Source organism: Coregonus lavaretus (assembly GCF_964263955.1).
Source record: "Coregonus lavaretus genome assembly, chromosome: 6".
Lineage (NCBI taxonomy): Eukaryota > Metazoa > Chordata > Actinopteri > Salmoniformes > Salmonidae > Coregonus > Coregonus lavaretus.
Window position 1 is genome coordinate 35,538,117 of NC_139993.1, and position 15,250 is coordinate 35,553,366.

Here is a 15,250-nt window from a genome sequence, read left to right on the forward strand (position 1 = left end):
CACATTTCGAAATTGGATAATCTACTTTTCTAACTCTCAACAGTAAGTTGAGACCTCCTTGGAAATTGATGCGGCCCGCCACCAGCTTCCTCATCCCCGCTATAGAGTGGTGTGGGTCAGAGGTTATAGGTCAGGCCTTAGTGTACCTGTAGCAGTAGAGAGCAGTCAGCATCATGTGTGTGGAGTCCAGAGAGTGGATAAAGTTAGGAGGGAAGGCATTCTTCTGTTTCACAGTGTCTGGTCTCCTGTGGACAGAAAACAGGACAGTTGTTCACAACAGGAAAAGACACACACAGTCACACACTCAGTGTGTTTCTCTTGGGTGTTGGCTAGAAAAGAAAAACATATTGCGGTATTAGTAGCTGCTTTGGCCACTGTCATCCAACTGAAAGGTTGGAGAAATGTGTATTGACCTCTGCTGAAAGTGAGCACTTTCCCAATCTATATATGCACACATTATCCTCATTAGCCTGTGTCCTGCCCTCCCAACCCACTGCTCCGGTGCACTTTTAATGAGGATGGAGTACAGGGGGATAATAGCTTGGGAAGCACCCAGCAGCACAGACTAGACATAGGCAAGCCAGCTATTCAGATGTCAACTCCACTCCCTTGTAACGCCGTTTGGCTGGGAACTGGCCAGAGTGATGGTGAAAATAGCCAAGCCTGTATCAGTGCTTAGGGGTAACGTCTACCTACTCTGAAAACTATGCGGTTAACTTTGTCTCTATGGGGAATGGGATAGACTGAGTTTAGCTTAAAGCACTTCAGCAACAGTTAGTGACCCCAGGGCTGGTTATTGTATGAGAAAGATAGGCCACTACCACCAGCAAGTCTATTTTATTTTATTTATTTAACTAGGCAAGTCAGCTAAGAACAAATTCTTATTTACAATGACGGCCCACCAAAAGGCAAAAGGCCTCCTGCGGGGACGGGGGCTGGGATTTAAAAAAGTAATATATACACTACCAGTTAAAAGTTTGGACACACATCAAAACTATGAAATAACACATATGGAATCATGTAGTAACCAAGTGTTAAACAAATCTAAATATATTTTATATTTGAGATTCTTCAAATAGCCACCCTTTGCCTTGATGACACACTCTTGGCATTCTCTCAACCAGCTTCATGAGGTAGTCACCTGGAATGCATTTCAATTAACAGGTGTGCCTTCTTAAAAGTTAATTTGTGGAACTTATTTCCTTCTTAATGCGTTTGCGCCAATCAGTTGTGTTGTGACAAGGTAGGGGGGTATACAGAAGATAGCCCTATTGGGTAAAAGACCAAGTCCATATTATGGTAAGAATAGCTCAAATAAGCAAAGAGAAACAACAGTCCATCATTACTTTAAGACATGAAGGTCAGTCAATACAGAACATTTCAAGAAATGTGAACGTTTCTTCAAGTGCAGTCGCAAAAACCATCAATCGCTATGATGAAACTGGCTCTCATGAGCACCACCACAGGAATGGAAGACCCAGCGTTACCTCTGCTGCAGAGGATAAGTTCATTAGAGTTAACAACCTCAGAAATTGCAGCCCAAATAAATGCCTCACAGAGTTCAAGTAACAGACACATCTCAACATCAACTGTTCAGGGGGGACTGTGTGAATCAGGCCTTCATGGTCGAATTGCTGCAAGGAAACCACTACTAAAGGACACCAATAAGAAGAAGAGACCTGCTTGGGCCAAGAAACACGAGCAATGGACATTAGACCGGTGGAAATTTGTCGTTTGGTCTGGAGTCCAAATTGGAGATGTTTGGTTCAAACCACTGTGTCTTTGTGAGACGCGGTGTGGGTGAACGGATTATCTCTGCATGTGCAGTATGAAAATGTATGCACTCACTAACTAAGTCGCTCTGGATAAGAGCGTCTGCTAAATGACTAAAATGTAAATGTAGTTCCCACCATAAAGCATGTAGGAGGTGGTGTTATGGTTTGGGGGTGCTTTGCTGGTGACACTGTGATTTATTTAGAATTCAAGGCACACTTAACCAGCATGGCTACCACAGCATTCTGCAGCGATACGCCATCCCATCTGGTTTGGGCTTAGTGGGACTATCATTTGTTTTTCAACAGGACAATGACCCAACACACCTCCAGGCTGTGTGAGGGCTATTTTACCAAGAAGGAGAGTGATGGAGTGCTGCATCAGATGACCTGGCCTCCACAATCACCCGACCTCAACCCAATTGAGATGGCTTGGGATGAGTCGGACGGCAGAATGAAGGAAAAGCAGCCAACAAGTGCTAAGCATATGTAGGAACTCCTTCAAGATTGTTGGAAAAGCATTCCAGGTGAAGCTGGTTGAGAGAATGCCAAGCGGGTGCAAAGCTTTCATCAAAGCAAAGGGTGGGTACTTTGAAGAATCTCAAACATAAAATATATTTTGATTTGTTTAACACTTTTTTGGTTACTACATGATTCCATGTGTTATTTCATAGTTTTGATGTCTTCACTATTATTCTACAATGTAAAAATTTTAAAAAATAAAGAAAAACCCTTGAATGAGTAGGTGTGTCCAAACTTTTGACTGGTACTGTATAAATATAGGACCAAACACACATCACAAGAGAGACAACACAACACTACATAAAGAGAGACCTAAGACAACACCATAGGATGGCAGCAACACGCGACAACACAGCAAGGTAGCAACCCAACATGAAAACAACATGGCAGCAACAAGATATGGTATAAACATTATTGGGCACAGACAACAGCACAAAGGGCAAGAAGGTAGAGACAACAATACATCACGTGAAGCAGCCACAACTGTCAGTAAGAGTGTCCATGATTGTGTCTTTGATGAATGAAGAGATGGAGATAAAACTGTCCAGTTTGAGTGTTTTTTTGCAGCTCGTTCCAGTCGCTAGCTGCAGCGAACTGGAAAGAGGAGCGACCCAGGAATGTGTGCGCTTTGGGGACCTTTAACAGAATGTGACTGGCAGAACGGGTGTTGTATGTGGAGGAAGAGGGCTGCAGTAGGTATCTCAGATAGGGGGGAGTGAGGCCTAAGAGGGTTTTGTAAATAAGCATCAACCAGTGGGTCTTGCGACAGGTATACAGAGATGACCAGTTTACAGAGGAGTATAGAGTGCAGTGATGTGTCCTATTAGGAGCATTGGTGGAAAATCTGATGGCCGAATGGTAAAGAACATCTAGCCACTCGAGAGCACCCTTACCTGCCAATCTATAAATTACGTCTCCGTAATCTAGCATGGGTAGAATGGTCATCTGAATCAGGGTTAGTTTGGCAGCTGGGGTGAAAGAGGAGCGATTACGATAGAGGAAACCAAGTTTAGATGTAACCTTAGCCTGCAGCTTTGATATGTGCTGAGAGAAGGACAGTGTACTGTCTAGCCAAACTCCCAAGTACTTGTATGAGGTGACTACCTCAAGCTCTAAACCCTCAGAGGTAGTAATCACACCGGTGGGGAGAGGGGCATTCTTCTTACCAAACCACATGACCTTTGTTTTGGAGGTTTTCAGAACAAGGTTAAGGGCAGAGAAAGCTTGTTGGACACTAAGAAAGCTTTGTTGTAGAGCGTTTAACACAAAATCCAGGAAGAGGCCAGCTGAGTATAAGACTATCATCTGCATATAAATGGATGAGAGAGCTTCCTACTGCCTGAGCTATATTGTTGAAGTAAATTGGGAAGAGCGTGGGGCCTAGGATCGAGCCTTGGGGTACTCCCTTGGTGACAGGCAGTGGCTGAGATAGCAGATGTTCTGACTTTATACACTGCAATCTTTGAGAGAGGTAGTTAGCAAACCAGGCCAAAGACCCCTCAGAGACACCAATACTCCTTAGCCGGCCGACAAGGATGGAATGGTCTACCGTATCAAAAGATTTGGCCAAGTCAATAAAAATAGCAGCACAACATTGCTTAGAATCAAGGGCAATGGTGACATCATCTAGGACCTTTAAGGTTGCAGTGACACATCCATAACCTGAGAGGAAACCAGATTGCATACCAGAGAGAATATCCTAGCATGTGGCAAGTGCCTGAAATATGGTTAGAGGGCTGTAGCCACAGGAGAGCCACAGCCAACCACTCCACCTCAGAGAGAGAGAGAGAGAGAGAGAGAGAGAGAGAGAGAGAGAGAGAGAGAGAGAGAGAGAGAGAGAGAGAGAGAGAGAGAGAGAGAGAGAGAGAGAGAGAGAGAGAGTGTGTGTGTGTGTGTGTGTGTGTACAGTACATATTTTCCTACCTTATCAGAGGTAGTAATCACACCGGTGGGGAGAGCTGCAAAAAACACTTAAACTGGACAGTTTTATCTCCATCTCTTCATTCAAAGACTCAATCATGGACACTCTTACTGACAGTTGTGGCTGCTTCGCGTGATGTATTGTTGTCTCTACCTTCTTGCCCTTTGTGCTGTTGTCTGTGCCCAATAATGTTGTACCATGTCTTGTGCTGCTACCATGTTGTGCTGCTGCCATGTTGTGTTGCTACCATGTTGATTCATGTTGTGTTGCTACCTTGCTGTGTTGTTGCGTGTTGCTGCCATGCTATGTTGTTGTCTTAGGTCTCTCTTTATGTAGTGTTGTCTCTCTTGTTGTGATGTGTGTTTGGTCCTATATTTATATATATGTATTTTTTAATCCCAGAATGTCCTGACAAATCACCAGAACGTCCTGACAAAGTAAGAAAACAATAAACATTTTGTAAAGTCAGGACTTTATTCATGTCCTGAATTTGTTTAATATGTTATTTTAGGCTTAAGGGTCAGGTTTAGGGTTTGGGGTTAAGGTTAGGGATAAGGTTAGGGTTAAGGTTTAGGAGTTAGGGAAAATAGGATTTTGAATAGGAATACATTTTTGCTCCCCAAAAAGTCCAGAAGATTCACAAAAACAAAGCTGTGTGTGTGTAAAGGAGTGAAAGCTGGGGAAATCAGCAGAGAGGAGAGAATGCTGAGCTCTGCTGTAACTGGCAGACTGGCAGCCTGTGAAAGTTGAGGGGGCTAACTCTATAAGCAGCAGCATCCCTCTGCGCAAGCACGCACACACACACACTTTAGTTTGAGATAAAGAGGAAGCTTTTTGGTGTGTGCGGCCGTGCTCGTGTGTGACAGTGAATGTCAGGTCAGACAGAAGGCTGTCAATCTGTCTCCTCTCTCTCAGTCAGTGTGGTATTTATGGTCTCTCTCTATGTCAGCAGCAGACCTCACAGCAATGGGGAGACTGTCACAAGGCATAGGCCTCACCCCACTGAGGGATCAGACAGTAGGCTACAGACAGCAGCAATTAAAGGGGAGATCTGCCCTAGTCATGAGCTCGATGAAATAGTCACGAAACGTGTGTGGGTGTCAGTCAGCATGGACATTGTGAAGAACAGAGTATGAAATTAACTTTTTATTTTACAGTTAGAGATTACCCATATGCATTGTTCCAATCTTAGTGATACAGCTGTAGTTATAGTGTAGGCACTCACTCAAAGATTTACACTAACTACACCAACTAGGCCTAGTTTCCAATGTTGCACAGGAATATGTATAGGCTACTTTTTAAAGTTTGAAACCCAATAAATAACAACCACGGTGTATCAACCTCCATCTCTACCTCTGATACTAATCACACATTCAATGGCCCTTTTACAGAATCATGCAGCGGTGACATTTCAGCCCAAATGCCACTCTACCCAGGGCTATCAGTGGCCTGTCTGTCTGCCTGTCTGTCCATCTGGTCCATTGTTTTGAACATATCTTTCTTTTCAAAAAGTTCAAAATGTTCAAATATACATTATAAAACATGTCAAGGATCGTTCCCATCATGCTCTATGTTTTTGGAAGAGACAGAGAGAAAGAGAGCCATAAAGAGCCATAAAAAAAGTAATTTCTTACAAAATATCCCTAAAAGGACAAAAATACTGTAAGTAATAATACTAATAATTACAGGAGTTTACCTCAATGTCATTTAAAGAATTAACACACACACCACACGTCCCTCTTTTTGTCAAACAGTTATTTGGCAAGATACAATATGATGGGAGTCCAAAAAGTATCCATCTTTAGTTGCAACCTGGCTGTCATAATTTCCATTACATACACATTTTTCAGTCTCTGAGTCCTTTGACTTACAGTTGGCGGCTGTGGTTTGAGCCAATTGGCCGCAGTCATTTGGCCGCAACCAATTGGCCGCATCACTAACAGTACCCTTAACATGTACATTTGGTTTTTATCATCCAGGTTACAAGGTATTACTCCCAATAAAATGAACAGTGGTTCCAGTGGTAACTCAATGTCTAGGACTGTTTTCACTTCTTTTTAATGTTTTTCCAGAACCCCTGTAACTTTGGACAGTCCCAGAAGGTGTGTGTGTGGTCTCCTATTGGTCCACAGCCCCTCCAGCATACCATTTCGATATCAAGAAAGTATCTAATCTTCACTTTCCAGTCAAACTCCCTCCACACTGGGCTACTAGTACATTTGTGACTACTTTCACAAATTCATCTTCCAACACCACATTCATTTCTAGTTTTCCTTGAAGATCCTGCGTGTGTTCAGATGTGGTCATCTGTAACCTTTTATATAACTGAGACGCCTATTTTGGGCTGTTATTTGACCTTCCAATAGGTTTATGAAATATTGCTCTACACTGAATGGTGATATTTTTATGTCATTAGGTCGTTTCTTATCTAGAAGTCCTAAACATATCATTTGCAGGTAGACCAAATTTGGTTTGGAGCTGAGTAAAAGATTTGAGAACATTCACTTCAAAAAGCTGGTTAATTGACCCTTCGCTAAGCCCCACCCCCTTGGTTACTGTTGCAACCTCTGACAGCATTTTCCCAGGAAGCCCAATTCCCCATTCAATCACTGGCGAAATCCCCTCACAATGATCTCAAACTGTGTTTCTACTACACAATGAAATTAAACACAGACTACCCCTTGCTAGTCAATAAACTTTTGGGTATGTTGTGGTGGACTGTCATTACAATTGCTTCACGGGAATCTGGTAAAATTATGTTTGTAGTGTAGCTAGCCACTGAATGGCTCTGAATTCACTGTCAGCATGCAGTGAAAGCTATAAACACTTTTGGAGCAAACTAGATAGCGCCCTCAAATCGTATCCTGATGTTGACAGCAGATGGGAGTTGTATTCATAACATTGCTAACTTAGCTAGCTAAAATACATTTTGAGAAAATAAATTATATTAAGTGGCTAGCTAGCTAGTTAGCATTAGCAACGTTTGGTGGTCAATGAGACAGAGCTAGCTAACCAGCTGAGTTAGAAAACAATGTAACAAAAGTTACATTTTGGATACGAAAAATACTTCAACAGGCTATGCATTTCAGGAATCACAAGGGCAAGTACTCCTGATGCACTGTTCAATTATTTATCCATTTAAACATTTATATTTTGAAGAAAACTCAGTTGTTGCCATAGCCCTCATTGGCTTTCATGCGATATACAGTGAGGGAAAAAAGTATTTGATCCACCGCTGATTTTGTACGTTTGCCCACTGACAAAGACATGATCAGTCTATAATTTTAATGGTAGGTTTATTTGAACAGTGAGAGACAAAATAACAACAAAATAAATCCAGAAAAACGCATGTCAAAAATGTTATAAATTGATTTGCATTTTAATGAGGGAAATAATTATTTGACCCCTCTGCAAAACATGACTTAGTACTTGGTGGCAAAACCCTTGTTGGCAATCAAAGAGGTCAGACGTTTCTTATAGTTGGCCACTAGGTTTGCACACCGCTCAGGAGGGATTTTGTCCCACTCCTCTTTGCAGATCTTCTCCAAGTCATTAAGGTTTCGAGGCTGACGTTTGGCAACTCGAACCTTCAGCTCCCTCCACAGATTTTCTATGGGATTAAGGTCTGGAGACTGGCTAGGCCACTCCAGGACCTTAATGTGCTTCTTCTTGAGCCACTCCTTTGTTGCCTTGGCCGTGTGTTTTGGGTCATTGTCATGCTGGAATACCCACCCACGACTCATTTTCATGCCCTGGCTGAGGGAAAGAGGTTCTCACCCAAGATTTGACAGTACATGGCCCCGTCCATCGTCCCTTTGATGCGGTGAAGTTGTCCTGTCCCCTTAGCAGAAAAACACCCCAAAAGCATAATGTTTCCACCTCCATGTTTGATGGTGGGGATGGTGTTCTTGGGGTCATAGGCAGCATTCCTCCTCCTCCAAACACGGCGAGTTGAGTTGATGCCAAAGAGCTCGATTTTGGTCTCATCTGACCACAACACTTTCACCCAGTTCTCCTCTGAATCATCATTGGCAAACTTCAGACGGGCATGTACAGTGGGGAAAAAAAGTATTTAGTCAGCCACCAATTGTGCAAGTTCTCCCACTTAAAAAGATGAGAGAGGCCTGTAATTTTCATCATAGGTACAAGTCAACTATGACAGACAAAATCAGAAAAAAAAATCCAGAAAATCAGATTGTAGGATTTTTAATGAATTTATTTACAAATTATGGTGGAAAATAAGTATTTGGTCAATAACAAAAGTTTCTCAATACTTTGTTATATACCCTTTGTAGGTAATGACACAGGTCAAACGTTTTCTGTAAGTCTTCACAAGGTTTTCACACACTGTTGCTGATATTTTGGCCCATTCCTCCATGCAGATCTCCTCTAGAGCAGTGATCTTTTGGGGCTGCCGCTGGGCAACACGGACTTTCAACTCCCTCCAAAGAATTTCTATGGGGTTGAGATCTGGAGACTGGCTAGGCCACTCCAGGACCTTTAAATGCTTCTTACGAAGCCACTCCTTTGTTGCCCGGGCGGTGTGTTTGGGATCATTGTCATGCTGAAAGACCCAGCCACGTTTCATCTTCAATGCCCTTGCTGATGGAAGGAGGTTTTCACTCAAAATCTCACGATACATGGCCCCATTCATTCTTTCCTTTACACGGATCAGTCGTCCTGGTCCCTTTGCAGAAAGACAGCCCCAAAGCATGATGTTTCCACCCCCATGCTTCACAGTAGGTATGGTGTTCTTTGGATGCAACTCAGCATTCTTTGTCCTCCAAACACGACGAGTTGAGTTTTTACCAAAAAGTTATATTTTGGTTTCATCTGACCATATGACATTCTCCCAATCCTCTTCTGGATCATCCAAATGCACTCTAACAAACTTCAGACTTGCCTGGACATGTACTGGCTTAAGCAGGGGGACACGTCTGGCAATCCAGGATTTTAGTCCCTGGCGGCGTAGTGTGTTACTGATGGTAGGCTTTGTTACTTTGGTCCCAGCTCTCTGCAGGTCATTCACTAGGTCCCCCCGTGTGGTTCTGGGATTTTTGCTCACCGTTCTTGTGATCATTTTGACCCCACGGGGTGAGATCTTGCGCGGAGCCCCAGATCGAGGGAGATTATCAGTGGTCTTGTATGTCTTCCATTTCCTAATAATTGCTCCCACAGTTGATTTCTTCAAACCAAGCTGCTTACCTATTGCAGATTCAGTCTTCCCAGCCTGGTGCAGGTCTACAATTTTGTTTCTGGTGTCCTTTGATAGCTCTTTGGTCTTGGCCATAGTGGAGTTTGGAGTGTGACTGTTTGAGGTTGTGGACAGGTGTCTTTTATACTGATAAGAAGTTCAAACAGGTGCCATTAATATAGGTAACGAGTGGAGGAGCCTCTTAAAGAAGAAGTTACAGGTATGTGAGAGCCAGAAATCTTGCTTGTTTGTAGGTGACCAAATACTTATTTTCCACCATAATTTGCAAAAAAATTCATAAAAAATCCTACAATGTGATTTTCTGGAAATAAAATTCTCATTTTGTCTGTCATAGTTGACGTTTACCTATGATGAAAATGACAGGCCTCTCTCATCTTTTTAAGTGGGAGAACTTGCACAATTGGTGGCTGACTAAATACTTTTTTTCCACACTGTAAATGTGCGCTTGTCCAAGGTGTTGGACTTGATGACCGTTGCTATCCAGTTGCTGCTGTTGGTTCCCCAAAAACCCTTCTTTTTTTCCCCATCATGAAAAGATGCGCTAAATACTTGATCTACACATTCTCTTTTTCATTATTTATGTAAATTCTCAGTGAAATGTGTCTCTTGGACATGTTCTACTAAACATTTATATTATAATGAATACAATTAAACTAGTCGTTTAATCTGTTGTTTTGAGTTGATACATAACTCCCTCTTCGACTTGTACTCTCCTCCCGCTCATCATATAAATCAATTTTTAAAAAGTAATGTCTGTAAAGTGCAGAAACTCACTCCTAAATTCAATATGATGGTCAAGGATAAATGAACAAGGAACACTAGGAACATAACCAACCCCCCCCCCCCCCCCCCCCCAAAAAAAACTGCTTGTCTTAAATAAAAAGTAATGTTGCTGATCATCTCAAATTAAACACACTAGCCCCCGTTGACATATGGCCAGAGAGCTGTGACTTTCCTGTCTCTCTGGAGTAAACACACTCAGTGTTGATGCAATGACCCAAAAGAGTAAAATCCCCATCCTAGGAAGTTGCTGCTCGAACCCGGTGTGTAATGCAGTAAAAAATCCCTGCACATGACCCGTTTAACTTAAATCAAAGTTTACTGTATGTATACTATCTGTCGACAAAGTAATCCAATTATTAAACCAAATAAAGTAGCCTACATCGAAAATCAATGTGATCATTATCTCAGTGTAAACACATATCAATACATTTCAAACATCTTCCTGGATGAATGCCTTCAGATCCGCTTCTGACAGCGCCATTCTGTCCCTGCCTCCTGCACCTGCCATCGGTGTCTCTCTCTCTCTCTCTCTCTCTCCAGACGGTCTCTTTCTTCCACCTGTACCGTGATGCCCAGGTCCCTCAGGGTCGGGATTGCATCCATCAAAAGTGCTGAAGGTCTTCAGTTGTGCTGGGTATGGGCACTTCGCTTTGATGTTTTTCCCTCTCAGCTGTTCGATCACTTCTCGGACTCGCATCCTTTTCTTCTGTAGGTCTGGGGAATAATCATGGTCAAAGTAGATTGTTTTCTCTTGAAATGTAACTTGCCTTTACTCCCAGGCCTGGTGTAGAATAGTTTATTTGACAGTAAAGTCCAGAAACCGCACTATAATGGATATTTCCGGTGCTTCTGCATCTCTCGGCTTCGTAACCAGTGACCTGTGCGTTCTCTTGATTTTGATGTGCATATCCGGTGGTAGCTGTAGAGTGGTCTTCAGTAAGTTAATCACAAAGCTCATCATATAATTTCTTTCAACGCCTTCTGCTACCTGGTAGATCAACATTTTGTTACACCTCAGCCTATTTTCCAAGTCGTCACACACCGTGGCTCTGTCCTCACCTATCTCCTCTGGAATGTTTTGAACTGTCGTTATTTGTTGTTGTATCTACTTGACAAAGTCATTATTTAACTTCTCCTGCCACTTTGTTCAATATTTACCACTCTTAATATATAGTACTAGTTAGCTAGTTTTCCATTTGGGTCGCAGCTGCGTCTTCAAGCTGTTTTCCCGTTTATGACGTCACCGGAAACTCCCTATAGTCCACTGTTAATACAGTCCCAAAATGTTTTGCATGTCAGCAGTCAAGTTTTTAAGATATAGGATTTTCAAGAAGCAAAGTGTTACTTGCCACATCATCATCATGATGTGTTTGCTGTTGCTGAACGGATCAGGATGTGGCCAATCAAAAGTGGTAAACATGTCTTGATACTGTTTTTATACAGGGTGTGTAAGTCAAAGTATCTTAAGCAAGTGGAGAGAAAAAAGTGAACCCTGAGAAGATATGGTGGATGACAGGGTTGGGGTTGATTCCATCTAAATTCTAGTCAAGTTAGGAATGTAACAACTTTCCCCTATGGAGAAATTCCATGTCCAATGCAACTGACAGGAATTTAAATGGAATTGATCCCAACTCTGGTAGTGTTAGAAGGGTCTGGAGGGAGAGGAACTTACTCTTTAGAGTCGTGGGTGATCTGGAGACTCAGGTACTGCATGGTGGCCTTCAGCTGCAGGAGACATGAGGGGAAAAGGGAGGAGGACATGAGTGAGTCAGGTAGGTTTGATGATGTCATTTCACTCAATGAAATGGTGGAGGTTGGGAGAGGGGACACTGGATTAGTATTAGACATTCTGTAAACAAACACACAAAGCAAACAGGGTAAACGTCAACCACCCAAAGCAGTCCTTCTGTTAGACATTTCTAACTCATTGATGGAAGATCAAATGAATGTGGAATCCATTCTTATTGAAAGCCTCTGATTGACCTACAAGTGCTACCCATTGATTCCCAGCCCACCTGCCACACAGAGGTGACAGACATGACAATAGAACACAAGACATTAATGACTGGTAAAACCTGACTTGAGCTAACATACAAGTGTACTGTGACATGTTAACAAACAGTAACTGTCTCCTATGACAGTAGTTTCCAACCTGTGAGCAAATAAATAAAATAATAAGAGAAAAAATATGAATTGTCTTCCAAAAATAATAACAGTTGGGACCATCTTGATGTTAGAAACTGTTAAACAAACATCCATCTGTAATAATAGGCATTTCATATGTTACATTCTTTGATAGAATTGACTAAATCTGTATGTAAAAAATGGTGGTCTTCAAGAGCTTTTGACAGTTATTTGGTGGTCAGCGGAAAGTAAAAGGTTGGGAACCGTAGCCCTAGAAGTAATCCTGACTAGTGCTCAATAGCTCAACAACAGCTATTGACAGAGCAGACACACTTACTATAGGTTCTGCCACAGAAGAGAGTTTGACCAGGCTGAGGTGAATAAATCACTTTGGCCCTGTAAGAGCAGTAAGGGAAGCCATTTTGTCACGTATGTGAGTGACTGCTCTACACATTGGCACCATCACTGTCACGCCCCAATCACATTACTGCTCAGATTGGTTTCTTCCTGTCACTTCCAAAGCCGCCTCGTCACCCGCCCCCCCGCACGCACGCGCGCCCGCCCACATCCACACACAGAGAGAGAGAGCGAAAGCAGTAGAGGAGAGCGGTTCCCTGCTCAAGGTGACAGTGCACTGAGCCGGGACAGAGAGAGAAGACAGATAAACATGAGAGAGACAGGCAGCACACAGCTGAGAGGGACACCTGAAGTGCTGAGGATAGCTTGAGAGATTGAGCTTGGTTGGACTGAGTGTGGAACGTGTGTGTGTGCTGACCATGTGGTAAATTGAGATGCAGTCCTGTGGGTGGTCATCAATCACTATGATTTATGAATCTATTAGACCCCATTAATAGAATAACCACTTAATGCAGGAGAGATGAGAGAAAGAAAGAGAGAAGAGAGAGAGAGGGGGGTCAGAAAAAGTGAGCGAGAATGACATAGTGTGAGAGAATAAGGGGTGCGAGAGAGAGTAGAGAAGAGACCTCACTCGCTCACGCACTCACTCACTAGTTATTCTGCCCTGCCATTCCTCTACAGCAGTGTTTCTTAATCCTGCTCCTGAGGATCCAAAGGGGTGAACATTTTTGTTTTTACTCTAGCACTACACACCTGATTCAAATAATCAACTCATCAAGCCTTTGTACCTGGGTCTGAGTGGAATCAGGTGTGTATAATTGGGAAGAAAAAGAAAAGTGCCCATCTTCGCGTCCCCAGGAGAAGGATTAAGAAACACTGCTCTACAGAGACAGTAGGAATAAAGAACAGAACAGCGTTTTATACTCAGGCTGAAGAGAAGTATTTGTATTTATTATGGATCCCCATTCGCTGCTGATATGTGTGTATAGTGCGTATGTTATCGTATGTTTGTATGCATGTGTAAGTTTGTGTTGCTTCACAGTACCCGCTGTTCCATAAGCTGTATTTTTATCTGTTTTTTAAATCTAATTTTACTGCTGGCATGAGTTACTTGATGTGGAATAGAGTTCCATGTAGTCATGGCTCTATGTAGTATTGTGCGCCTCCCATAGTCTGTTCTTGACTTGGGGACTGTGAAGAGACCTCTGGTGGCATGTCTTGTGGGGTATGCTTGGGTGTCCGAGCTGTGTGCCAGTAGTTCAAACAGTTAGCTCGGTGCATTCAACATGTCAATACCTCCCACAAATACAAGTAGTGATAAAGTCAATCTCTCCTCCACTTTGAGCCAGGAGAGATTGACATGCATATCATTAATGTTAGCTCTCTGTGTACATCCAAGGGCCAGCCGTGCTGCCCTGTTCTGAGCCAATTGCAATTTTCCTAAGTCCCTCTTTGTGGCACCTGACCACACGACTGAACAATAGTCCAGGTGCGACAAAACTAGGGCCTGTGGGACCTGCCTTGTTGATAGTGCTGTTAAGAATGCAGAGCAGCGCTTTAGTATAGACAGACTTCTCCCCATCCTAGCTACTGTTGAATCAATATGTTTTGACCATGACAGTTTACAATCCAGGGTTACTCCAAGCAATTTAGTCTCCTCAACTTGCTCAATTTCCACATTATTCATTACAATATTTAGTTGAGGTTTAGGGTATAGTAAATGATTTGTCCTAAATATTTCAAAAACTAAAAGCATTGTATTTGGGACTAACTTATTCCTTGCCACCCATTCTGAAACTAACTGCAGCTCTTTGCTATGTGTTGCTGTCATTTCAGTTGCTGTGGTAGTTGACGTGTAGTATTGAGTCATCACATACATAGACACACTGGCTTTCCTCAAAGCCAGTGGCATGTCGTTAGTAAAGATTGAAAAAAGTAAGGGGCCTAGACAGCTGCCCTGGGGATTTCCTGATTCTACCTGGATTTTGTTGGAGAGGCTTCCATTAAAGAACACCCTCTGTGTTCTGTTAGACAGAACTCTTTATCCACAATATAGCAGGGGGTGTAAAGCCATAACACATACGTTTTTTCCAGCAACAGACTATGATCGATAACATCAAAAGCTGCACTGAAGTCTAATAAAACAGCCCCCACAATCTTTTTATCATCAATTTCTCTCAGCCAATCATCAGTCATTTGTGTCTGTGCTGTGCTTGTTGAATGTCCTTTCCTATAAGCGTGCTGAAAGTCTGTTGTCAATTTGTTTACTGTAAAATAGCATTTTATCTGGTCATACACAACAGGCTGATTGGTAGGCTATTTGAGCCAGTTAAGGGGGCTTTACTATTCTTAGGTAGGGGAATAACTTTTGCTTCCCTCCAGGCCTGAGGGCACACACTTTCTAGTAGGCTTAAATTGAAGATATGGCAAATAAGAGTGGCAATATCGTCCGCTATTATCATTAGTAATTTTCCATCCAAGTTGTCAGACCCTGGTGGCTTGTCATTTTTTCACCTCTTCCACATTTACTTTACAGAACTCAAAATTACAATTTGT

The 15,250-nt window shown here is 42.6% G+C and overlaps 1 protein-coding gene across 1 annotated transcript in view; it reads right to left on the bottom strand.

Moving 5' to 3' along the window:
• LOC311131421 (DNA-directed RNA polymerase, mitochondrial-like) overlaps window positions 1-15,250 on the bottom strand; it is an 85,191-nt gene that overhangs the window by 5,908 nt on the left and 64,033 nt on the right. Inside the window, exons 16-17 of the mRNA XM_084164395.1 lie at window positions 11,886-11,938; window positions 147-245 (exon numbers count right to left, since the gene is read on the bottom strand). Of these exons, the coding sequence (XP_084020521.1) occupies window positions 147-245; window positions 11,886-11,938 (152 nt within the window). The remainder of the gene's footprint in view (window positions 1-146; window positions 246-11,885; window positions 11,939-15,250) is intronic.